Raw genomic sequence first — 25,532 nt, 5'->3', positions numbered from 1 at the left:
AACATGTCTAACTGGGATCCTTAACTATTTTTGTGGCATAGATCCTTTACACAGTCTAGCCTATTCTATGAACTCCTGGGAGGAACCATATGTATCATTTATTTAGTAGGTTTTTGAGACAGGGTCCAACTTCTCAGTCCAGGCTAGTTTAGAGTCACTGTATATTACCCAGGCTGGTCTTGAACTCATGATTCTCCTACCTCCAAAGTTCTGGGATCAGTGGTATGCACCCTCATGCCTCGAAAGCAAGCACAGTGCCCTTAAATGGAGACAGCAATGTGACCCAAATTTTCAAAGAAAATCAGCACTAAAAATACACATTTTTAAGTAAATCTGAGATTTACTCTGTTAACCCAGTGAAATAAATAATAGTCTGATATCTGCCTTTATTGTGAAACAACAGTAAATGATTTTTTATATTTTTATTGCATGTATTTGTGTATGTACACACATGCATGTGTGTATGTGCATACATGCATGTGTGTATTGTGTGTATGTGCACTCATGCATGTGTCCCAGCATCCATGGGGAAGTCAGAGGACAACTCTGTGTAGCAGGTTCTTGCCTTTAACTATGTGAGTGTCGAGGATTGAACTAGGGTCATCAGGTTCATGGGCAAATAAATACCTTTAGCCATTAAGTTATCTCACTGGCCCAGTTTCTTCTGCAATGCATGTGACACTGCATTGTGAACTAAAATGCCAGGGCTGGAAAGAGAGTTCAGAGGTTAAGACCACTGGCTGCTCTTTCAGAGCATCTGGGTTCAACTCCTAGCACACACATGGCAACTCATAAATGTCCAAGGCATCCATCTAGCACCCTCAAAAAGATATACATTCAGGCAAAATAGCAATGCACATAAAAATAAATTTTTAAAAAAGTACCCATGATTTCTATTAGCAACAAAACTGTCGGTATTACTTACTAATACTACTACAGTTTATCAACTGTATTTATAGAGGGAGGAAATGCCTCAGGAAATGTCTCAGGTAGAGGTTGATAAAAATAAAGACATTCTTCTCATTCAAGTTCACACACTCCCAATTCATTGTTTCCATGGAGCCAGGTTAGGAAGCCAATCAAAAAAGCAACCCAAGGAAAGGGAAGAAAAAAAAAAAAAGAAACATGGATCTATTGTATAGAACCTGCAAAGTGGAACAGGAGAGACACTGAAAGGCGACAACACCCTCAAGGTCACGCATGCCAAGGTTCCATCACCCTCAATTAGTAAACCACAGCCTGAGCTCCAAATTGAACAGTGGCATCTTCTCCCAGAATAAGACAGCCAGAGTAAAAGACAGGAGGCCATCACCCCACAGTCTCCTCCTTAGAGCCTCTCTTTCACTGTGTGGTATATGACACCATATTGATGAACTTGTAAAAACAGCGTTAATCCAGTTGGATCTCTGTTATACAAAACAGTATGCAACGTAAGTACCTACAGGTGTAAATGTGGTGCAAACACAGATGGCTGGTAAAATGTGCGTGGAAATATCATTAGTGATTAGCATGCAGAATGGTCTTGCTTCTTTTGTGTTTCAGTTAGAGAAAAGCGGTAGAAAGAAGACCAACAGAGACACAGGGTCACCCAGACACCACAGACTACAATACACAGCTCCACAATGCCCTTCTCTTGGTTTGCACAAAAGACTTCAGATCCTAAAGCAATCAAACACAGGAAGTAGGTACACCCCATCCGGTGTGTTCTTATATAGTCAGAAACTGAGACTCAACTTTCAAAAATGCCTTGCCCCAAAATCAAAGGCTATGCACTTGCCCAACCTTAGATTTCAGCTATGTTGCCTCCTTGCTGATAGTAAACTTGGGCAAATTTCTGAGGTTTTCTACTCACTGGGCTCAGTCTCCAAAGATAGCCAGGAAGACATTCACTGCGCTTGAGAACAGGTCTAGAAGACAGATAACGAACAGCCTCAGGCTTTAAGGCAGACAGACAGACAGAACAGACAGAGAACGCCCAGTGTGGAGTTCTCTGGAGATTCTGAATCAATACATCTGAAATGGGACCAGAAAGTCAGAGTTTTTCTAAAGCTCCCCAGGAGAATTGAAAAGGCTTAGCATTCAGTGACAAGTTCTCAGTTTGACAAGAGGGACTCTAATAGGCCGTGAGAATGCAAAAGAGGCTTAGCCTAATCGGGAGCTGTGCAGTGTCCAATGATGGCACTAGAACCACAAGACCCAGGGCTCAAAGCAGCTCCCAACACTCTCCTAGGGAGGGTGAAGAGAGCACTGCTGAGAACCAACTGAACTTAGCACCGGACACACACACATATACACACACCGTTTAGAGGGACCCTACTGCCCTAAGTGTATGTTTCCATAAACAGAGCAAAACAGAAACCATCTTAGAATTGGTAAGGGACTAGCACGGTAGTGAATACAACTCTAAACCAAGCAGAGCGGGTTGATGTGGCAACATCTGCAGCTAATGCTTCCGGGTGAACTGGCATTCACAGATCAGAAAGTCACGGCTTCCAAATGACCTCCCTCCTCAGGAGGTGTGAAGACTGCCTGGAAATGAGTCCTGGAGCACACAGTAGCACTTTGGAGGGTGAGGAGCACCCACTCAGAAGTACTCTGAAGGGGCCGCATGGTGTTTATTGGGCTGCCACCTGTTCTTAGAGTGAGTGTCCAGGGCAGGGGTCGGAGAAGGAATGGGGTCAAAACAGACCCATGTAGATTTCTCAAAAGTTTTTGCTCCCTGCTTTATCCCAGATCCCTGCAGAGGCAAACAGTACTTGCTGGGTGGGAGGGGGAAAAAAGGTACAGAGAGGAACAGACAGCAACCAACTGGCAAAGGGAAATCACCCCTCCTCATACAGGCAAAGCGGGCAGTAAGTGGCCCATTCCCCAGGATGGAGGGCCTTCCAGTGTCAGGCAAAGAGAGATGGAAGCAGAAGGGATGAAGGCGTTTGCACTGTAAAGACCTGAGTCCAACAGATCAGCAAACAAGCCACCTGTCAAAACTCCAGCTCTGTGTTGTCAAGGCAGAAGAACCTGTCCTCTCTGCACCTCTCAGCGGTCGGTCTTCAGGATGGCATTTGCTTTATCCTCAGAATACATGGATGGGACACATCCCTGAGACTGATCTGTCAGACTACAGGAGCTGACAGATTTAGGCAATAGAGCTACCTTCAGAGCAGGCACACGCTGTAAGCTTAACATACACAGGTCGAGCGTTGGAATTTACCATGCCCCCCTTCGGCCACAGCCAATATCCTCGAGGCTACTGCAAACTGTACTCCGCATTTCTTTCTGGAGAAAAGCTGTGAGAGTCATTTCAGATGAAACTCACTGCATTCTCTAATACAGCACCTTTCTTCAAATAAATAATAAAATCATATTATTCTTCTTTTTCCAGTTAGCATCCAGATATCATGCTGAAAGGATGCATTATTCTTATCTACGTATAAAAGATGAAAAAAAAAAAAACTAACACCACACAGCCAGCAAGGGGCAGAGTGAGGCTGGAATGGCAGAGTGGATGACAGTCACTGTGATTGTCCCAATCAAGAATTCAAATAGGTGATCTTGCCATGGAACACTTGAGCTCAGAGTGCGTCGGCAATCATCGCAGAGGCTGTCTGCGTTATGTGAAGACTCTCGGCTCGAAACAGAAGCAAAAATCCCGAAACAAGTGCTTTCTCAAAACAAAGCTCTCTCCTCCCTGAGTCCCATGCTTTCACGTTTAATGCACTCAAGTAGGAGAGGAACATGTCTGAGTCACTATAATCTATCACCCACTCGTTTGGGTCTCTTCATCCCACTAACTTTCAGCACCTTCGCCTGCGAGTTGGGGATGAAACCCCTGCTCAAAAAGACCCCACGGAGCTCCTGCCCTGAGCGAGTGGTCAGCAACTGACAGCTATTCTCATGGCCGGGCCATGGCAACCAACCCTTGTCTCTTGGAGACTACACATCGCTTCCTGCCTTCTCCACCTCCTGCACACTCTCTCTTCCACGTGTGTTCCACAGAAAGACCATGACTCTTCCATCTGACTTCACTAGGGAACGAAGGTAACAAAAGATCCAGCAGAGAGGGTATGCAAATATCAAATATTATTAAAACATTAATGAACTCTGCTGATTTCTATGAATTTTGATAAATGGCGTTCATTATGTCCTTCCAGCCTCTCGACACACTCCGGGTCTCCCAGATATTAACTAGATAATAACAGTAATCGTTCTCCTAAAACAACAAGGTTGTAGAGAAACAGAAGTGATGCTTGAGTCCAGCTGACGCTTGGCCTCCAAAGGAGCTGGAATCTCAGCACAAATAGAACCCAGAGTCTTCCATGACCCTCAATGGGCTCAGCCTGTACAGATCCTGCTTACACAGGACATCGGGTCTCCTAGTGCTGAAGAACTACTGAGCACACTGTCGGTTTCCTTCACTCATCTGCAGAACACTTCCCTACCCCCCACCCCCCACCCCCACCCCCCACCCTCCCAAAAAAACATAGATAAAATGAAAAGGTGGGAAGCTACAAGGACTTCGGTCCAAGCTAACGACCTGGTAGCACAGATAGGGACTTGGCTGGCCATCAACCCTGGCCCCACTGCCTGCACCCCAAGGATGCATTATCCACATTTCCGTTAAAGAGGATTGGACAACCGCCTTTGCCATTTCATCCTGACTGAGAGGATAACGCTTTTTTAAGCTGCTGACAAACCTCAGGTGCAGTTCAGACAGAGAAAGAACAAAGCCAGGAGAACTACCCCCACCCCCCCAAAAAAAACCCCAAGAACTCCCTAAACCGAGGGCCTGATGCCACCCAAGTGACACTTTAACAAGCTTGGGATGGGGGAGTGGGGTCGTCAAGACCCCTTATCTGCATATTCATGAAAAACTCTGGACCATAGCAAGTGAAAGAAAGTGTACAAAAAAAGAGATTTTCTTTCTCAAGCCGAGCGAAAATCTGCTTTAGAAAAAGTAAATCCACAGGGGGACCCTGGCTGTTGCTAAACCTTCACTGGTCTAGGAAAGCCAGCACCTCATTAAAGGAAACCAAAGGATTCGAAAATGAATGCAGTACCACACACAGGCAAGCTCATTCCGCCATCTGCCTGGTAGTATCCAGAGGGGCAAAGGGCTTAAGATGATACTCCTGAAGTCTCTCTCCGGCAGGTGGCAATGCCAAAGTCCCAGGGGAGAGAAAGCAACCCTTCCAAGGTCAAAGGACTGAGAAGGAAGAGAAGCAAGTCTTGTTTACCTGTCAGCACAGTGCTGCCGGTGGCATTAAACGCACGCATAAATTAAGTGCCCTGGAATAATTTACCTTTTGTATATGACTTAAGACCTGACGGATTCACTGTATCATATGAAGAGATAGATAGTGCACACGTTCTCACTGAGCCAGGCATTTAAACTTACTTTCCCCAGCACCACACACACACACACACACACACACACACACACAGTCTGCTCCAAGACTATCCTCACCACTACCTCCAGACACAGACAAGGGGGGCTATTATGCCGTAATGGCAGGCAATGGTTAGCTATGCCAAAGAGCAAGGCCACAGCTAAGCACCTCAAATAACTGCCTTGAGCTTTCTGTGTGCGTGCCTACCCCCACCCCCAACACCCGTCTCTCTGACAATCACCGGTTTGGTTCTAAGATGTAGAGCCTTTGTAAAGGCTTTTCCCCTCCTTACTGAAAGCTGACTCCCGCCACAGAGTAAATTAAAATAATAATTCAATTAAACAGTCAAACATCCAAATAAGGAACTTCCAACCACATTCACCACCTAGAATACACGTGTGGGGTGAGCAGTAGAAGGAAAACACACTCCCGTGTTTCACACGGCCCATCCAACTTGTCTAATTCTTCATAGGACCAGTGGACCCCATTCAATCTGTATCACTTCGACTTGAGCTAATAGGAGCAAGAAAATCTGGAGGGAATATGGTACCCTAACAGAGAAACAGCATCAGTAGGCTGGCTGCAATCTCGTTAGATCCCAAGAGAATGCAAAGACTCTGTCCTGTATTTAAAAGGCCTTTGTCGATCACATTGACCACTATCTGAAAAATTGTGGAAATCTTTGGCGAGCACGGCTCCAACAGTCCACCCCTGCTGAATGTAAACCACGGGGCCACCACTGCTGCATGACAGCGCTACACACTCGAGGCTCCAAACAGCGGATGCTCATTCTACAACTCAGAAGCAATAATCCCACCGCAGGACGCCAGGGATGGGGTTGGATCCTCGGAACCCAGTATTTTTCTTTATCTTTCCAGACCCATAAGTGAAGAACTGGGGAAAACGGTGGAGGAAAATTTTCTAACCCAGGGCTGCTCAGAGTGGGAAACTTGAGCAGCTAGCTCTTAGCCATCACTAGGACAATACACAAAGACGAGGGGAGGGGGGGGCAGAGCTCTGAGCTAGGTCGTGTTCGAGCAAGAAATTAGGAATTCCAGCTCAGCAACAACCAGGAGAAGCACCGGAAATGCTTCCAACCCCTTCAAAGGGAAGTCGATTTGCAAATCAAAGTTGCAGGCAACTCCGGGCGCCCGGACTACTTCCGCGGGTTACTCTGGAACACCCAACAAGTTTGGCCACCCGAGGCTCGGCATGACAGCGCCGCGCCGCAACCACGACAGAAGCAACTTGTCGCTCTAGCATGGGTCGGCCTCCAACGGGGCCGCCCGGGCTTGGAGGAGAGCCGGTGTCAACCGGCCCGAGCAGCTTCGGGGACTCCCCGAGCCGGGAGGCGTCTCCTGCCGCCGCCTCACCTGCCCGGCAGACCCGCGGCCGAGGAAACAACAAAAGAGCGGGCGATCGGGAAGGAGAGGGGCACCCTGCGCGGAGCGCAGCAGGCAGGAGAGGAGGGGGCGGCTGCGCCGGCGGTGGAGAGGAAAGGGGACCTCACGGAACCAGGGGTGACACCCCGGGCAAACGCCAGAGCGGGAACCAGAGCTCCCACCCGCTCCATCACACCCGCGCACACACGCATACTCACACATCCTCCCCGTTCTCCTTACCCAGCATGGAAAAGATGAAATCCTTGGCAGTGTGGATCTCCAGCGCTCTCTGGTCATCGTATTCCCGCTGGTCGTGTCTAGTGAATTCCTGGATGAGTTTGTTCAGTTCCTCCACCCGAGCTCCAGACCTGAAATCCAGCTCCGGGAAGGCAGGCTTGTTGTTGCAGCCCAGGGAGGCTGCCTTGCTGGCGGTGGGAGCCGCCATCTTCATGCAAAACGCGCCGAGCGGCGGCTCCGAGGCGGCCGCGGCACCCACCCCCGCCCCCCACCCCGCCCCGGCCTCCCGGCGCGGCTGGGCTGCCCGGCCCGTGGGCGGGCTGGCTTCTGGGCGGGCCCCGCGCCGCGCTGCGCTCCGGGCGGCCGCGCTCCTTCGCGGGAGGAGCCCGACTGCGGCGAGGTGCGCGTGTGGCCCCGGTCCCCGGTCCTCCCGCCCCCGCCCGCTGCGCTGCTGCGGGCCCCTGCCCTCCTCGAACCCTGCGGGGATCAGCGGCTGCGTCCCGGAGCCGACCCGAGCCTCCCCCGGGGCAAGGAAAGTGAAGTGGAAACAATGTGAAATTCACCAGCGCTGAAATCAACAAGCTGCCGGCTCCGATGTTACGGAGCCAGCAGCAGCATTCCCATTTAAAGGGACAGCGCACCCGGTGGGAAGGAAAATAAATAAATAAATAAATAAAAGGCAGAGGTTCGCGCGCCCGGATCACTTGCCAGTCCGTACTCCGGCTGACGCGCGTGGTGTGGACGCTTTCTTTCTCCACCTCCACCCCCGCCCCTCTTTAGGGGCAGGGCTTGCCAAGCGCATCCAAGGAGAAAGGAGTCTTCCTACTCTGATCTTAGGGCGGTGTCCCGGGCGAAAACGTGTCTGTGGGCGCATTTCCAATGTCCATCCCGAGAACTTCAGTACCTCTGGATGGTGGAAAAATATAAAATGTACCTTCTGTCCTTTGTCGCCTAGATTGCCAAGAATGATAAAATTAGCGAATCAAGAAGGGGTCCAATCCTGCCGCGTAGAGACATTTCCAATTAACCACTCAAGTATCCTTACCTTTGCCCTTGGTAATTAATTTGCTTGGATAACAACTCATTCAACTTAACACATCGTGCCTTAACGGGAGCCAACCTGCTCTCAGACATAGGGATCCAAATGCGGATGTCGGGGAAGGAAAACAATGAATTGCCCCAGGGTACAAGGAAGATGTGAGAGTCTCCCTTTTGGCTAATAGAATTTGAGCACTCACTGTTAGACCAGAATGACTTGTTGGCTACAGGGATGAGCCTGAGGACTTGCCCCTCACCCACACCCACGACCCCACTAGAACTAGGACTTTCAAGCCAAGGCTGCTGTAATCCAAGTCTAGTTCATGTAGACCGATTGGCAGATGTGTTTTTTAGTGTTCTGTTCATGTGAATCACACACTTAAGGAGGCCTGGTGACCCCTAGAAACAATGGTGAACTGTCCTCTCCCAGCCTGTGATCCTATCAAGACCTTTTAATTTTCTTACCTGAGTTCTCATCACTTGTAAGACTTGTAAGAACATCCAGTTCCTGCCATACTTATCCGTGTGAATTAGTATAGATAATAATTACATCGTCATAGGCTGCTTTAAGAATTAGGTGTGATAACACTGGATGGTGACCATTTAGGATAAGGAATGATACGTTAAGTAGCATGTTTAATAGCAAGTAGCTGTATCAGCTTCCGCTGTTGATAGAAACTTTAGGGTTGAGGTGTGTGTGTGTGTGTGTGTGTGTGTGTGTGTCCCTACATGTACATACACTGCATTGCTGCCTGGTACCTGCAGAGGTCACAAGAGGGCATCATATCTCCGGAAACTAACGTTCCAGACAAACGTGAGCTGTCGCATGGCTGCTGGGAGCTGAAACTCAGGTCCAGACAAACGTGAGCTGTTGCATGGCTGCTGGGAGCTGAAACTCAGGTCCTCCACGACAAGAACAACAGTGCTCTTAATTGCTAAGCCATCGCTCCAGCCCCTCCCACGGGATCTTTACAAAGCACAGATCTGCACTGAGACCTCCCCTGGAATTTCTCTGCCTCTTCTTTCAGTTCTCAGCTGTACACCCAGCCAAGCCAACCCCATCCTTCCTTGCTCTGACAGCTTCTCCCGGCCAACCTCAACCTTTGCCCCACAACTGAGTAGCAAGACTGCTGCACTCTTTAGAGAAGCTTGCATGTGACACCTATGAATCCAGCTTGCTTCCTCATTGTTATTGCAAGTCTCACATTTTGAGTTACCCAGCATGCACCATGTTCTGTGCCTGACCCCAGTACCACATACAGACAAACACCGGACACAGAGTCTATATAAAATAGTCAAAATATTTTTCTCTCTTAATTTCCAAAACCAGCAGTAAGTCATTATTTTTTTTTTTTTTGACAGGGTTTCTCTGTATAGTCCTGGCTGTCCTGGAACGCACGTTGTAGACCAGGCTGGCCACAAACTCAGAAATCCACCTGCCTCTGCCTCCCAAGTGCTGGGACTAAAAGTGTGCACCGCTGCCACCCGGCTTCCTTGCCTTTTCTTAAGATAGTTGCATCATAGGAAATCATCAGGTTTCTAGCAAAAATCTCAAATATGAACTAGCTCCAAACTTGGTGGTTTAGAATGAATAAGATCGTCATTGTGGACACTTCTTTCTTGTCAGCCAGATCAGAATTCCATGAATAATTCCTCCAATGAGCCTATTTATATTGAGAATGTTACTGAATGGTAAATACCTTATAGATCGGTTACAAGGTGGCATTACCATCTCTGAATTGCAAAAAATTAGAGAAAAAAAAGTTAAGGAATGTATTTCCGAAAAATATTCTTGATCATGTTTTGTCCTGAATGTCCTAGTAGATGATATATCTCCATCACTTTTGCAGGCAACTGTATTTGATAGTTCCTGCCCCACTTTATATCCTATTTTTTTCTTGATTTTTTTTTTTAGGGCAGGGTGTCACTATGCTGATCTGGCTAACCTTGAACTCACTATGGAGTGAGGTAGCCATAGAACTCTGTATAGGTAAGGTCGGCCTGGAACTTAGAGCCCTCCTACCTCTGCCTCCTGAGTGCTGAGATGACAGGTATGTACCTCTATGCTAAGCCGTGGTGTGGTCTTAATTAGTGTATGTGAATGGACAGACTTCATTCCTTAAAGTCTCAGGGGTCATTGTTTAGGTGACAATAGCCACTCCAGGTAATGTCAGCCCCCAGCATTTCTCCACCACCACTTAAGAGTTGTTATAAAGCTGGGTGGTAGTGGCACACGCCTGTAATCCCAGCACTCTGGGAGGCAAAGGCAGGTGTATTTCTGAGTTCGAGGCCAGCCTGGTCTACAGAGTGAGTTTCAGGACAGCCAGGGCTACACAGAGAAACCCTGTCTCGAAAAAAACCAAATCCAAAAAAAAAAAAAAAAAGAAAGAAAGAAAGAAAGAAAGAAAGAAAGAAAGAAAGAAAGAAAGAAAAGAGTTGTTATAAACCGACAGACTGCTCTTTGAGTCAAATTAAATGCTGTTCCTTGCATCTCTTTTCATCTCCTATGCACGCTATAGGAAGTCAGAGAAGAAACGGAGCCTGGAAAAGGTGAAGGGAAGGAACAATTTCTATCGGAGTCCTTAATATTTGAATTAAGTGTGCACGGACGACTGGAGGGCCTACCATCTAAGGACACACTCAGGTAAGCTTCCTCCACTTCCTTTCCAGCTTCTGAGCAAACAGAAGAACTCCATGTTCCCCACGGGGGAAGGAGCTTGTCCATTTTCCTGATGTCATGAGCACCTTGAGGAAGAAGCCTCCAAGTTGCCTCTCTAGAGCTGTTTGTTTTGAAATACAACTCCGTGGGCTCATAGCAAACCCTCGGTCATGAGTGGCTGGATTGTGTCGAGTACATATTAAAAATAGCAAGCCTCACAGTCACATGATGAAGTAACAGAATATAATTTTAACCAACATTTGTCTGAGCAGACAGGGTTTTAAATAGCAGCCTGGGCCACAAAGATGTACCCCCATTGGCCAGGCCGTTGTTCAATAAAAGACTAGCAAATGGGAATGACCCAGGTTTCTTATGATTTGCAAATCCGTACAGAAAAACAAGACGCAAAGATCGCAGGCACTTTGGTGGCAGAAGGGACTTGGAAGATAAGAGTCCATCCACCAACTTTATATTGCAGATAACAAAATCAGAACATGGGAAAAGAGCCTTGCACGATGGGTAGAGACAGCACTGTTCATATTTTTCCATGCTAATCCCAAATTTAGTAAATAATAATTTCATTTCCATATTGTCAGGGGGCATGGATATCTCCATCCAATGACATAATTGTGATTAAGTAGCATGAGGAAGGAAGGGAGGGAAGGAGGGAGGGAAGAAGGAAGGGAGGAAGAAAGGAAGGGAAATAAATACCCTTGGGAAAATGCACTTATTTTACACATGAGACTTAAATATTAGTAAACCAGGAATTACTGAAATTTGGAGTCATCTATTTATGCTTTCATATCATAGATGTAGAGTTAGGGCTAGAGCTAAATCAACCTATGGTGGTTTGCATGAGAAAAACCCCCATAGACTGAAGTATTTGAACCCTTGGTTCCAAGTGCTGGCACTGTTTGCAGAAGCTCAGGTGTGCAGCCCTGCTGGAAGAAATGTATCACTAGGTACCAGCTCTGAGAGTGTCTCTCCCTGTCCTGCTTCCAATCTACTCTCTCTGTCTCTCTCTCTGCTTCAAATTTTTCAGTTAAAGGTGTGAGCCTTCCACCCTTGGTTGCTGTTAGTTGCTGTCATTCTGGATTTTAACTTTAACCCCCTGGAACCATAGGAAAGTCTGTCTTCTAGAAAGTGCCTTAGTGGCGCATTTTGTAACAGCAACAGAAAGGTAACTAATGCACAATCCCCTTGTCTGGTCCCTCTCTCTTTCTCTCTCTCTCTCTCTCTCTCTCACACACACACACACACACACACACACACACACACACACATGCGACAGGGAATTGAACTCAGTGCCTCAGTGCCTTACAGAAAGCTGGGCATATTCTCAGACTTATTTGTATGCTTTATTGTGAGACAGAAGGCTTTAGTATTTCCTCAGAGAGGCCTTGAATGGTGACCCTCCTGCCTCAACCTCCTCAGTAGTTGGCATTACAAGACTGTGCCAGCTATAAATAAATCTCTAGAATTTACAAAATCCTTCAATGGTTATCATCAAGAAAAGAAATGATGAGAATGCTGGCTAGTCCTGTGGGGAAAGAGGAATCCTTACTCATTGTTGGTGGGAATGTGCATTGTTGTAGCCACTATGGAAGTCAGTGTGGAGGTTTCTTAAAAGGCTAAAAATAGAATTACTATAGGATCCAGCTATACCACCCCTGGATATAAATGTAAAGAACACTGTATCCTAACACAGAGATACCTCTAAATTCATGTTTGTTGCTATTCTAGACACAATAGGTAGACTCAGCTGAGCTGTCTGCCCATCACCTAATGAGTAGATCATAAAAATGTGGTGCACACACACACAGTGTATTCAGCCATAAGGGAAATATGAAGGGGCTGGTAGGTGCCTACCGTGGGGCTGGAGAGATGGCTTAGAGGTTAAGCATACTTGCCCTTCTTTCAGAGGATCCAGGTTCGATTCCCAGCACCCAAACAGCAGCTCATGACTGTCTGTAACTTCAGTTCTAGAGGATCTGACACCTCAAACAGACGTAGATGCAGATAAAACACCAATGCACACAGAGATACGTGTTTTAAAAGTACGTACAACTCTCAGAGGTCCTGATTTCAGCGCTAGCACCCACGTCAGGAAGCTCGCAAGCTCCTGTCACTCTAATTCCTAGTGATCCAGTGCCCTCTTTTGGCCTCCACAAGCACTGCCCTCATATGCACAAGCACACACACACACACACACACGCACACGCACACGCACACACAATTCTTTTTTAAAAAAATCAAAAATTAAAAAAAAATCTTTTTAAAAAGGAAGAAAAAAAATTAAACAAAAATTTTCAGAAAATGGATGGAACTGGAAAATACTGAGTAGGATCAAGCAGGCTCAGAAATGTAGGTCCTCTCTCAGGTGTGGATTCTAGCTTCTAATTTTTATGTGTGTGTTTATACAGGGGTGGTTGTGTATAGAGTCCAAGAAACTAGAAAGGACCCCCGGAGGAAATAGTGAGCGCTGTGAAAGAGAAAGGGAAACTCTGCTCCGCTGGGTGGAAGTGCCTGAGGAAAGCCAGGGACCGAAGGAGAGAGATAACACAGGAAGAGGAAGCGCCACCATGACTCAGTATGCAAGAAAGGGCTGTAAGCTGTGTGGGGAGTTCTGGGCGCTGCCGTCCAAGCCTCTGCAGAAGATAGATGTTTTATCACATTTTCCTGGAGTATGAGATCCTCCTGCACCTGTGCTACTTCGGTCCAAACTTACTCAACTCGGTGAAGCAGAAGCTGTTCACCGAGGTGGAGGGGATCTGCACTGGGAAATATGGCTTCGTAATTTCTGTCACCACCATCGACAATATTGGTGCGACCCAGCTAGGCCCAAGGTTTGTTCTTTATCCGGTGAAATACAAAGCTATTGTTTTCCTGCCCTTTAAGGGTGAAGTGGTGGATGCTGTGGTCACTCAGGTCAACAAGGTCAGACTTTTCACAGAAATTGGGCCCATGTCTTGCTTCATCTCTCGGCACGCCATCCTTTCAGAGATGGAGTTTGATCCAAATTCAAACCCCCCTTGTTATGAGACCATGGATGAGGGCATTGTGATTCAGCAGGACTATGAGATACGCTTGAAGATTGTAGGGATGCGTGTAGACAAGAATGACATCTTTGCTATTGGTTCTCTGGTGGACGATTACTTGGGACTCGTGAGCTGGGTGAGAGAGCCTCCAGCTTGGTTTGGTCTTGGTTTAGAAAGTGTGACTTGTCAACTTGAGTTCAGCACCATCTTGACTTTCCTATCAGAGTTTCCATCTGGCCACTGATGGAGGAAAGGAAGGTTCCTTGTCCCCAGCTGTTTCATCCAGCTGAGTTGTGCTCTCAGACTTTATTCTGTGTTCTGACCATAAACACGCTGTCCTTGGTTAAAAAAATAAAATAAAATGAAACAAAACAAAAAACAGGAGAACCTTCCTCAAGCAGCCAAGTCACTGCTTGGGATAAATGGAGCAGCATGTCGGCCATTGCAATGTCAAGGAAACCCATGCCCACTGAAAATATGAGTGCTCCTCCCTAATACTTGGTTTGGGCAAAGCGGACATCAGTGGCCTCCACGCCCTTGGCTGTGCTCCCATAATTCTAAGGGCCTTTGCCCACTCTCTGCTCCGCTTCTCAGTCAAATCTACCTGTGGGCCCAGGGAGTCTAGTCATGAAATCAAACAAACAAACAAACAAACAAACAACAACAACAACAACAAAACCTTTACAACTGTACAACATTCACCTCAACCTATAGCTCCAATTTCTCTTCCTGCTGTACTGTGGTTGGAGAAGGAAGAGGGAGAAGCTCTAACTGCAGGAAAAGAAGCAAACTCTAGAAATGTAGGTGAGAAAATATGGAAATGTGGATAGCGTTGATTAACATTCCTTCCATGGTGGGGGACATTGCAATTCAACCAAACACTGCTGAGGAAATGCACCCACTTTCTCTTCACCTCCTGCTAAAGCAGGTCACTCTGGGCTACTGTTTCTATTCCCATTTTTGAGATAAGTTACAGCTCAGCAAGATGGCACTGGAATGGCCATCCTGTTTCCTGAGGGCCCTTCCTGGCCCTCCAGCCCCACTCCCCTCACCTCAGTCTTGTCTCATTTCATAGCCCTCACACTCTCTAGCACGGTCTCGCTGCTCAGGCTTCACCTCAGCTCCCTAGTGTCTTTCATGTCTCCCTAATAAAACAATAAGTAAATAAAAATGCCCGTGTCATATGCATGGTGACAATGTGTATATTATCCCCAATCCCCACTACTGAATCCAAAGCATAAGAAGGTGTTCAGTGTTCTTTTCTTCAAATTTCACAGGCTCTGTTGTGAAAGGGTCTGTGATTAGATGAAGAATGATTCCGTGGACTCAAATAATATGCAAAAGCAAAGAGTGTTTTATTCTGCAGAACTCTAGCATACTGAGGTCTCCCATTACCAAGATGGAGACACCAGTGAGCTCACTGGCCTGATTTAAAGTACATTAAGGGAATTTCAGAGAGGGATAGATGACCTCTATCTCTATCTCTAGGGATATTCCAGAACCACTGCTGGGGTGGGGGGGGGGCTGGAAACTGTTGCTGGGAAAGACTGGAAACTGCTGCTGACCCATTGTCCTTGCCTCAGGCCAGGTGGTGGGGCCTGAACTTGCCTGGAATTGCCCAGTTCTTGGAAACTGTTTCCAAGAAATGTGGAATTTAAATTTAGGCCTAGTCTCCTGAACTGCCAATCTGAAGCCTGTCATCAAGTCAGCCTAGCCTGTCTCAGTTGATTGCAACTACTGAACCTAGAGAAAAATACCAGTAATCTCTGACAGTATGGAGCTTACAAATACTTTACCTAGCATCTGATACATTACCTGACACCCTCCCAACTCCCCTACCCCCTGTCCCTTGACCCTGTCTGCCACCCAGTCAGGAATTCTCTTAAGTTTACATCACTGTGAAAGTGGTTTTTCTGTCATCCCCCACCCCACCCACCTACTTTAAAATATAAGCATAGACTATTTGCCCAATGAATTATTGACACAATAACTTGGGAAAAAATATGTCTGGTTTCATTTCTTTCTTCTCCCAGTGAAACCTGCTTGACATCGCTTCTACACATCAGGGGAGAAAGGCAGAGCGATTGATTGCAGGCAATTATAAATGACTCTGGGTATAGTCTTTGCACATGGATGCTGTGCTGCTTACTTTCATGTCGCCGTGACAGAATAACTGAGAGAACAACTTCAGGGAGGAAAAGGAAACGTGGGCCTGTGGTTTAAGGGCATCTCTGTCTGAGGCAGTGGGCGGGTGGGTGTGGCATGTCATCATATGAGGCCGTCTGGAAGTACAGGGAGTAGGCCGGAAGCAGAGCCTAGCCTTCTGCCCCAGCTGGGCCCCATCTCTTCAAGATCCCACAGTCCATCCTCATGTCCCTAACCAATGAGTTTACTGGGGCTACTTACAGGGACCATGAACCAGAGGTTGCCTACAAAGCTGTGGGTGTCTCCAAGGCAGCTGCACGATAAGGAAGTCCACCATGGTATGGTCACAACCCACGAAAGCCATATCAATGGAGCTTTCTGGTCAGTGGGTAGTCCCTACACAGCCCGTGTTTCCTACATGGGCCTGGGGGACATTTAAGAATCAAACTGTAACAAAAATGGGATGCCTTCATGACCAAGTAGTCTCCACCACCGTTATATGCATCATCTTCTAGCCTATGAGTTGGCTCCAAAACACAGTTCCAGGTCCTCTGTGGCAGCCCGCAGGCTTTCTTACTTTGAGTGTTTGCTGAGTGTCCTCAGTGGCGCCTGGTACCTTGCCATGAGAAGAATGGGAAGGTGAGGCTTTTACCATCGTGCACAACTACTCAAGTAAGGAGAAATTACTTGGTAGTGTGTGTGTGTGTGTGTGTGTGTGTGTGTGTGTGTTGCTCGCTCATGGCTGTGTGAATCAGAAGGTCAGAAGCAGGAGAGATAGACAGAGAGCACAGAAATTTGCTCAGCACAGATGAAGCCAGAGGCATGGAAGAATTTTCTAAATATAACAACTACTAGGCCTCAATACAACTACCTGACAGAGGAGTGAGCTCCCCATGATATGTATTCAGAGCAGTGCTATATACATCTTCGGCAGGCTCCTGAGCAGGAGTCCCCACTTCCTCTGTCCCTTAAGTGTCTTTCAGTGCAGAGAAGCTCCTGCTCTAGTGCTTATACACTTTCAAGTAGCAGGACAACTGAGGACTTCCGTCCCGAAAGGACCCACCCACATAGATGATGCACTGCACTAGACACAAGGCACGACGTGACCATTTTCACAGGAAGCTCAGGCACAAGCATTTTGTCTTTTGCTTGCTTTTCTAGATTTTACACACGCAGAGACACACGGACAAACACACATAAATATAGACATACACATATACTCAGTCATATATACACATATACACACACATAAATATAGACACATATACACACATACATACAAATATACACACATATATTGACACATATATGTGCGTATATACACAATATATACACATAAATAGAGACACACACATATACACACATAAATATACACACACATTTAGACGTATTCACACATATACATGCAAACACATATACAGACACGCAATATATAGACATATATGCATATACACATATGCACATATTATTACAGACACACACAACTATGCATGCATACAAACATACACGCATAAATGGACACACACACACACACACATACACATACATGCACACTCAGGAGCTCAGGCCTCCTTCCTTTTCTCTTAATGTTCACTTCTAGTAAGTTCTTTATTTCACCAAAAATATTCTGTAGTAGAGAAACATGCCATAGACATCTCTCTCTCTCTCTCTCTCACACACACACACACAGACACACACACACACCACCTTGATTTGTATTCAGAAAGGATCTTGGAGGAAAAGAGAGTTTCTTCCCTTAGCACGTTGTTCATTTGCTGACTTTTTGACAGAGGCGGTCAGTTCCTGAACAGGTCTATTCTGCTGACAAGGGAATCATTGCAATACCTGCTTTGTTTTCCAACCCCTGTCAAAGGGAGGTTCTGTAAACCCCACATTGTAACAAGTCTGTTGAAAGCCCTGGCTTCCTCCTACCCCAACAATGCCCAGTGCAGTTGTGAATAGAAGGAGTTCTCTCGCCTCATCTGAGACCCGGTGTGCTGCATTAAGGTCCACAGCTCATTTTCAATTCCAAGTTGCAGAACCTGGAGAGAGGGCATTTGTGGAAATGCTCACATCCTTTAGCTCTGACAACATTATCAAACACAGACATAAATATAGCTCCTGGACTACGCCTTCTAATTCTGAGTTCTTGCTTAGCACTTTCTAATAAAAAACAAACAAAAACAAACCAAAATGAAAATCTACTCTCACATGCTATGCATTTCTCCATATTTTTTTGCATAGTCAGGAAGGGGGGCTGGAGAGAAAAAATTGAAAAGAATGAAAATACAGAAAAGAAGAAAGCACACACCCCCAAGTCTAATTCTGATCACGATTTTGTGCATTTTACTGAAGCTTGCCTTCGTATTTTAAGAGGTAGGTAGGCAAGCCAGGGAGCCGGGATGCATGCTGCGAATGAATAAATTCAAACAAAGGCAGTGATCTGCAAGTCCGGAGGTGTCCATTCTAGACCAATCTTCCACATTAGGCAATGATCATAGGAAAACCTGCCCCCTTTCCTCCATATAATCCCCTTTCTTCCTGTGTAAATGAACAGAATAAGGTGTCATCGGGCGTGACACTCGGACTGTATCTCTAACAGGTGAAGACAGACAATGCAGTGTTGGGCTCCTGACACCAAAGCAAAGGGATTCTACAAGTGCATCAATCCCCCTTGCTTGGCACAGTCTTGCTAATTGCCTCTTAATTCGACTCCGGGTGGGGGGTGGGGAGGATGAGGGAAATATGCTGCTGATAGTCACTCTGCAGGTCAGTCCTAGAGGCTGCCTACCGGGCCTCAGAGCCTCAGGACCCCCACGGGGCACAGCGGGTGTGCCAGACTCCAGACACCTCTCTCTCCCCAAAAGGTGAAAGGAAGCTAAAGAAAGAGAACCTTGGGAGATTTACAAAAGGCAGCAAAACAGTTGTAAATTCTTGGCCCTAAAATTAAGAGCAAGGGTTAGTTAGTGTTCTGAAGCCCAAAGGCAAGATGGATGTTTTTATGAAGCTGTGGTACAAAGAATTCATTCCCAACCTAGATACAGTAAAAGTCCTGTCCCAGCGAATCTGGCCTATAGTTTATGTATTTGAGAAGAGCAATTCACACACACACACACACACACACACACACACACACACAAACACACACACACACACACACACACAGAGAGAGAGAGAGAGAGAAAGACAGACAGAGACAGAGAGAGTCAGAGAGAGACAAAGACAGAGAGAGACGGAGCGCGCAAGCTTGGGTATTAATTTGATAGTAGACTGATTCACAAAGAAAGCAAAACCATTGTACAATAAATAGGACCCGAATATGTCAATTATCAAAAACAGATGAAAAATTAAGGATCCAGCAGGAACAAAGATCATAGATCATGAAGAAAAGAGGAAGAAATCCTAAATGCTAGTACACCCAGGTTGTCATCTTACAGATGGACACTCGAGGAGAGCAGACTTGCCTATGGGGACACACGGAGCCCGCTGTGGGGCTGTTTGCTTTTATTTTTGTTTTCCCGGCTATCCATACCACTAAAAGCCTGCCGTGGGACTATTTGGGGGCGGGAGAAGCACCCGTGCCTATTCACTCCAGATAGGGCACCAACAATTGACCACCTAGCTCTCTGACTTGATGAATCAGTGAGTTTGTTGGGGTTATTGAGCACGGATGAGAGGTTGCCTACAAAGCCATGGGTGTCTCAAAGGCAGCGGCATCACCAAAAAGCCCACCTTGAGAGGGCGACTTGAGAGAGTTCTATCTCTGGAGGTTTCTGGTCGTTTGCAGGTCGTCTCTTTCCGAAGGTAGGTGTTTCCTGCCTTTGTAATGTAAGTGGGAGAACCCTGTGATTGTTGTTTTCAGAGTTTCTTGAGATCCTCGGAGCTGTCCTTCTCCATTTAGGAAGGAATGTTTTAATTTGGAAGCAATACCTATACAACAGAAGCCAATAATGTGAGGTTCTATAGGCAAGTTATCAAGCACTCGGTCAACGTATGCTTCAAACTTAAAAGTGTGCTGTTAGTCCCAAGGATGGGAGAAGAAAGACCACCAGCCTAAATCATCATGGCCAAATTAATTAAAACAAGGTTTATTTTTATTTGAGCACATGAGCTGCCTCCCCCTAAGGTGGAGTTCAGGAGGTCAGCATTGAATGTGAGAAAGACAAGGATATGGGGTTTCCAACGTGGGGGGTGGGGGCTGGCAGGGTGTTGGGTTTATAAAAGAGAGAAAGGGGTTTAGGGAATGTGGCACACGGCTGTGTGGGAAGTGGGTGCCTAGGCGGGGCCATGCTCAGGCGCCCTTTCCCCATGAGGGATCTGATGCACACAGACATGGTAGAGAATAGAATTTATTCAAGGCAGAGGATGGGAGTTAATGAGGTAATGGAGGCAGAGAAAGAGTAGAGAAGTGGAGGAGTGGAGGCCGGCCATGACCACGTGGAGAGAGGGGGTAGGGGAGGAGAGCCCAAGAGGGAAAAGAGGAGAGAATGCCAAGAGGCAAGAGTGAGGAGAGAGGGGGGGAGGGGCAAGTAGCCCCATTTATAGTGGGCCAGGTCTATGGGGCGGGGCATACCTGGTTGTTGCCAGGTAATTGTGGGGTGGAGCTTAGACAGAATACTAACACAGGGTTGGCAGGCAAAACAGAACACCAGCCTAACAAGTTAGTCATAAGGACTCCTGAAACAAAGACATGTCCACAAGGTAGTCATAACAAGATAGTCGCAACAATGGGTGGTCATAATAAGGTAGCTGTGGTGATCGTCAAAGACCACACCAGGCCAAACAGTTCCATGTGAAGTTTATTGAGAGGGAAAAAGGACAAGGTAGCGGTGGAAAGAGAAAGGGTGGGGGGAGGGAGATCAGAGGGGCCTTCCTCTTATATATGGATGGTGACATAGCAACAGGTAAAGCTGGGAGGTGAGCCAAGTGAATTCTGGGAATATGGTGGCTGTCATCTTGGCAACAGGTGTGCAGATCACGCTGCCACCTCTGTGATGTCCCGGTTTTCGGAGGTCCTGATACTAACAGTAGCTATAACAAACTTTTGAAACAAAAGGTAGGTTTGCAAGACGGTTATTAACTTTTTGAAACAAACACATGGTGGTCATTTCTGGAGCAGGCACAAATGGTACGTGTACCAACGGTATGGAACCATTTGTAATAAAGGCAAGAGGTGAGGCATAGCCTGCTTAATCCTCAATAAACAGGCCTTTAAGACAGAGAGAGAGGCAGGCTGAATCTTCAAAGGTAATAGCAAAAGCTGTGCAGCTGTAACTGGCCTGGAACTTGCTCTGTAGAGGAGGCTGGCCTGGAACTCACCTTTGGATCCACCTACCTCTTCCTCTTGAGTGCTGGGATGAAAGAATATAGCATTTTCAATGGCGTTCTTTTTTATATCTCTTTACCTGAGCAAATGCTTACTGAGACTGTATCATGCACAGCTTCCTTATTTGACACTGAGGACACAGAAGATTCTTGTCTTCCTGGATCCTACACGCCTGCTCCATCACTTAATCACAAACTGCTGTGTTTACTAAATTTATCTCTGTCTGTAACAGGGTCCTCTAGAAAGCCAGATCAATAACATACACCTACATGGAGTTTTCCAAAAATTGGTTCATCGGTTGTGAGGACTAACAAACCCAACTCGCTCTACAGGCAAGTCTGGAACCGATGGGGTTGGAAACAGGCTGGAAACTCAAGTCACACTGCACATGGTGTGATCCCTGTGGCAAATCTCAGGTATTGTCCTCAAGACCTCTCAGCTGATTGGATGGGATCCATATACAGTGTGTAGGTCCCATTCCTCACACTGAGAGCTGCACTCCTATGTGGAATAAGTAACTAAATGGAGTGTCATGAAAATTTTGACAATAAGATGTTTCTGAGGACAGAGCAACCAAAATTAAGTTAAGATCAAACACGTACTAAATCCCAGGTGTGATAGCATTCGCAGAGGTTACCTCACGCAACTTCACTTCACCCTTGGTTCTGAACACACATTGCATTGAGCAGGCCTTCACGTCTAGCAACACGGACAAACTGCCTGGAACACCCTGACTCAGATTTAAAACCATTGCCAGGATGTAATATGCAATGAATATGTGATAGTTGCAATCGAATTTTATTTGGCTTTATGGAAAAATCAAATCATGAAACTTGCAGGAAAATGGATGGGTCAGGAAACTATTACAGTCCATGTGATAACCCAGACTCTGTTTGTTGGAAAGACAAAAATCGCATCATCTCTTTCCTATGCAGATTTCAGTTCATAGTGTTTGTTTGGATGTAACGTGTATGGGCAACATATATGTAATGAACCTAGAAAGGGGTTGTAAGAGAGTACTAGAAACAACAGAGGCTTTCAGCAAGGGGTGGGAACACAGGCAGAGCTTGCTCTAAATACTGGGACTCAGATAGCAAGCCATCACATGGTAGAAACTGGTGTTTTAACTGCATACTCAATTTTCTGTTCTTACAGTAACACAATGGTTTTGTTACAGAAAATAAAGACTTCTTAATATTTTTTCCATCATCATGCCTCAGCATGTAAATGTCAAATTTGTGTATCTTTGGATGGGGATTGGATTGACTTGAGTGTTTAATTTTAAAAATTGCTGTTTGATCTGCTGACTCTGAGTTTTCATGAAAACTCGTGAAATGAGTTTTGCCTTGGGGTTGAGGCAGAATCTCCAACAATTTCTGAAATGTCCCTTAACACACTTCTGCCATATTTTTTGTTTTGTTTTGTTTTGTTTTTTTATGAGAAGCAATGTTCTCTGCATTGATGATTATTGTACAGAGCCATATTGGGGCAGTCTTGCACTTGGTCAGAGTTTGACTTTGGTCAAGGTTAACTTCTCCCAGAATGCCAGGATCCTGCTCCACCTAGGGTGGAGTGCACGTAGTGAAGGTCAAGCTCATTGTTCCTCCGTGTATAGGGATTCCTGAGTTAAACAGGTGACCCACCCAGCTGCCGGAGCAGTCAAGACGAAGACCTCCAAGAGAAGCTAGACAACTTCCACCGGAACTCAGCCTGGAGTCTGGGGGGAGGGTTTGCCCAAACTGTTAAAAGGTCCGGCGCCATTAAAGTTTAGGGCTTTGATCAGTGAACATTGACTTAGCCGTACTTTCTTTTCGCCGCTCTTCCCTATGACCCCAAAATTCTCTCAACAGGTAACCCAGTTTACATGTAGCTGCTGGCGGCTACATAGTGGCGCCCAACGTGGGGCGACCTGGCACGAGAGAATTTCTTGAGGTAGCCCTATCCAGCGAAGCTTCGCAGAAAAAGGTGAAAATTAATGGTGTCCGCACGGTAAGCAACATAGAGGACAAAACTAGCGCTAGTGAATTCGTGTCTATGGTTGTGAGTGCAGGAATAGATACAGTTTTTCAAGCATACTGCGTGGACCCAGCGCAGGACTGCTTGGGTTGATAAGATAGGGAAATATGGGGAAGGAATTTGGTAGGCATTTGCCCAAAGCTCGTAAGAGCTGATTTCGGCGAAAAGAAAGGGGTTTTTAAAAATAGGCATATGTCCACAGCTTCTAAGAGCTGTTTAAAGAGGAAAATGGATGCAATTGCTTAACAAGCACGCTTAACTTTCTGTGTATCTTTCCGTGTTTGTCCCGGTGCACCGACTGTCTATGTGTATGTTTATGTCCTCTCTGTGTCTTTGTGTGAATGACTGTTTCATGTTAAAAAGAAAAAATTGGTAAAGATTACATCTGCTGGTAACCTCTTGAGCTAGCCACAGTTTGTGTGGAGATTGATTCAAAGCCACGCCGCGGCAGCGTAGCTCACTCACCCAAGACAGAAACATGGCTGGGGAAAAAGCCGCTCTTAAAAGCCCAGAAACCTCGAGATTTGAGAAGACCTTGGTTTGGCTTGTGAAATTCATGTAGTCGCTTTATACATGTTTCTAATTGGTTTTAATGATATAAGGCTTTACATTTCTTGACTAAAGAGTTATAAATTAATTGGTTATTATGTAAAAGGTATAGTGTTATTAAGAAAAGGTTAGTTTAAAAACTGGTGATTCAGTGTTAGAGCTATCTTAACTAACTACACGTGGCCTAACGCCACTCATGCCTTGTTCTTGTTTATAATTAGATTTAAAGGTATATTTTGCATGTCTTGACTATAGAGTATTGGCTTAAGTCACTGCACATGATTTAAAAGGTATAATGTTATTAACAAAAGTTAGGTTAAGGCTGGTAGTTTAGGGTAGTCGCCATTTTGAACACGTGGCATGATGGTTAAGGCTGGTAGTTTAGGGTAGTCGCCATTTTGAACACGTGGCATGACGATTAAGGCTGGTAGTTTAGGGTAGTCGCCATTTTGAACACCACATGGCATGACGCAATCCAGGAAATACAGGCCTTTGGGACGCTCCTAAATTGGCATGGTGTTTCATGTGAATCTTGGCCTAGAGATTAGACTTAATAAAGATTAAGATCTAAAATATTGTCTCTTTAATAAGTTACACTGTTATACACTTGAACATAAGAACTGGCATACTAACCTTGTGCTGTAAATATGTGTTTGCCATTAATTTTAAAGAAAATAGATTGTTTAAAATTGAGATTTGCTTCCAAAATTACAATTGTGCTCTAATATTACAAGAAAACATTGAGTTACAATAAAAATCAGTGTGTCATTGGCTACAGTTTTCAGTTTGCAGGCTCGTAATTGTTAACATTTTGTAATTAAGATAATTTTAAGAGTGATACTGCTGTCTCCAAAATTAAAAAGGAGATCTCAGTGAAAATGTATTTGATATCAAGCAGGTTCCTTTGACCGTGGAATTACAGGTTTCTTTTGTTTAATCCTCAACTTCCTTGTAGGTTTGGTTCTGGTCTTAGATAAAAGGCTCAGATTAGAAGATATTTACATTTGAGGAATCTCATACAAAGTCCTTGCCAAGGACTCAAGGTGGATCCTAGGACAGATAAAAAAATTTACATTTGAGTTAATGCAAAGCTTAGAGCTGCCTCAGGGGAAGCTAGTGAGGAAGTTTTGAGAAATTGTTTCCGCCTTACAGGCCCCACCTAGGGAGTGTTTGGTTTTAAAAAAAAAAAAAAAAAAAAAAAAAGTTTTTGACTTATCCAGGTGTGGGTTAAAATGCAGTTCAAATCTATGAAAGGTCAAGGAGGCTATAAAAGCATTAACATTTGGCCTGTCTACTCCCTACAAAATTATTGTAAATTTAAAGGGTTGGTTTTTTGCTTTACATTCTGATAATTATAAAAACATTTGCTTCTAATTTTAAAGAGACAACAAAACAATTTCATTAGAAAGTTTTGCCTCAAGGAATGGCTAACAGCCTTATGTCTTGTGAGAAAAAGTGTTTTGTCTCTGTTTCAATACTAGAAGTTAAGATCTTAAAATTTTCAGTGTATAATGTTCATAGAATGTTTGTTACAGGCCCTTGCTCCTATAGACTTTTAGAATTTTTAGGTAAATGGCTTTCAAAGGTTGTTAGGATATATTAATTGGCTTTATCTTATTTACCTCATTTTAAGCTTGCCACAGAAGGTCTTAAACCTCTGTTTTCAAGGTAGGAAACGTTTGTTCCTTGCTTCAAGCAACAATCAAATTTATTATTAATGGTTGATCTATTACATGGCAAGCATTTTTAGGCAAAATT

General features: G+C 45.4%; 2 protein-coding genes across 2 annotated transcripts in view; one reads left to right on the top strand and one right to left on the bottom strand.

Moving 5' to 3' along the window:
- Positions 1-7,259, bottom strand: part of Mb21d2 (Mab-21 domain containing 2) — a 98,645-nt gene extending 91,386 nt beyond the window's left edge. Inside the window, exon 1 of the mRNA XM_052158016.1 lies at positions 7,007-7,259. Within this exon, the coding sequence (XP_052013976.1) occupies positions 7,007-7,217 (211 nt within the window). The 5' untranslated portion in view covers positions 7,218-7,259. The remainder of the gene's footprint in view (positions 1-7,006) is intronic.
- Positions 7,260-13,361: 6,102 nt separating this feature from the next.
- On the top strand, positions 13,362-13,982 carry LOC127665659 (DNA-directed RNA polymerase II subunit RPB7-like). Its single transcript, XM_052158150.1, has one exon. The coding sequence runs from the start codon at positions 13,362-13,364 to the stop codon at positions 13,980-13,982; it is 621 nt and encodes a 206-aa protein (XP_052014110.1).
- Positions 13,983-25,532: the final 11,550 nt, after the last annotated feature.

The sequence above is a fragment of the Apodemus sylvaticus genome, chromosome 15 (genome assembly GCF_947179515.1).
Source record: "Apodemus sylvaticus chromosome 15, mApoSyl1.1, whole genome shotgun sequence".
In the NCBI taxonomy this organism is placed as follows: domain Eukaryota; kingdom Metazoa; phylum Chordata; class Mammalia; order Rodentia; family Muridae; genus Apodemus; species Apodemus sylvaticus.
Note: the sequence above shows the minus strand (reverse complement) of the source record. Positions and strands in the feature narration are given on the sequence as shown.

Excerpts from the sequence above, each read along its gene's own strand:
- LOC127665659 (XM_052158150.1), top strand. The coding sequence starts at position 13,362 with ATGTTTTATCACATTTTCCTGGAGTATGAGATCCTCCTGCACCTGTGC.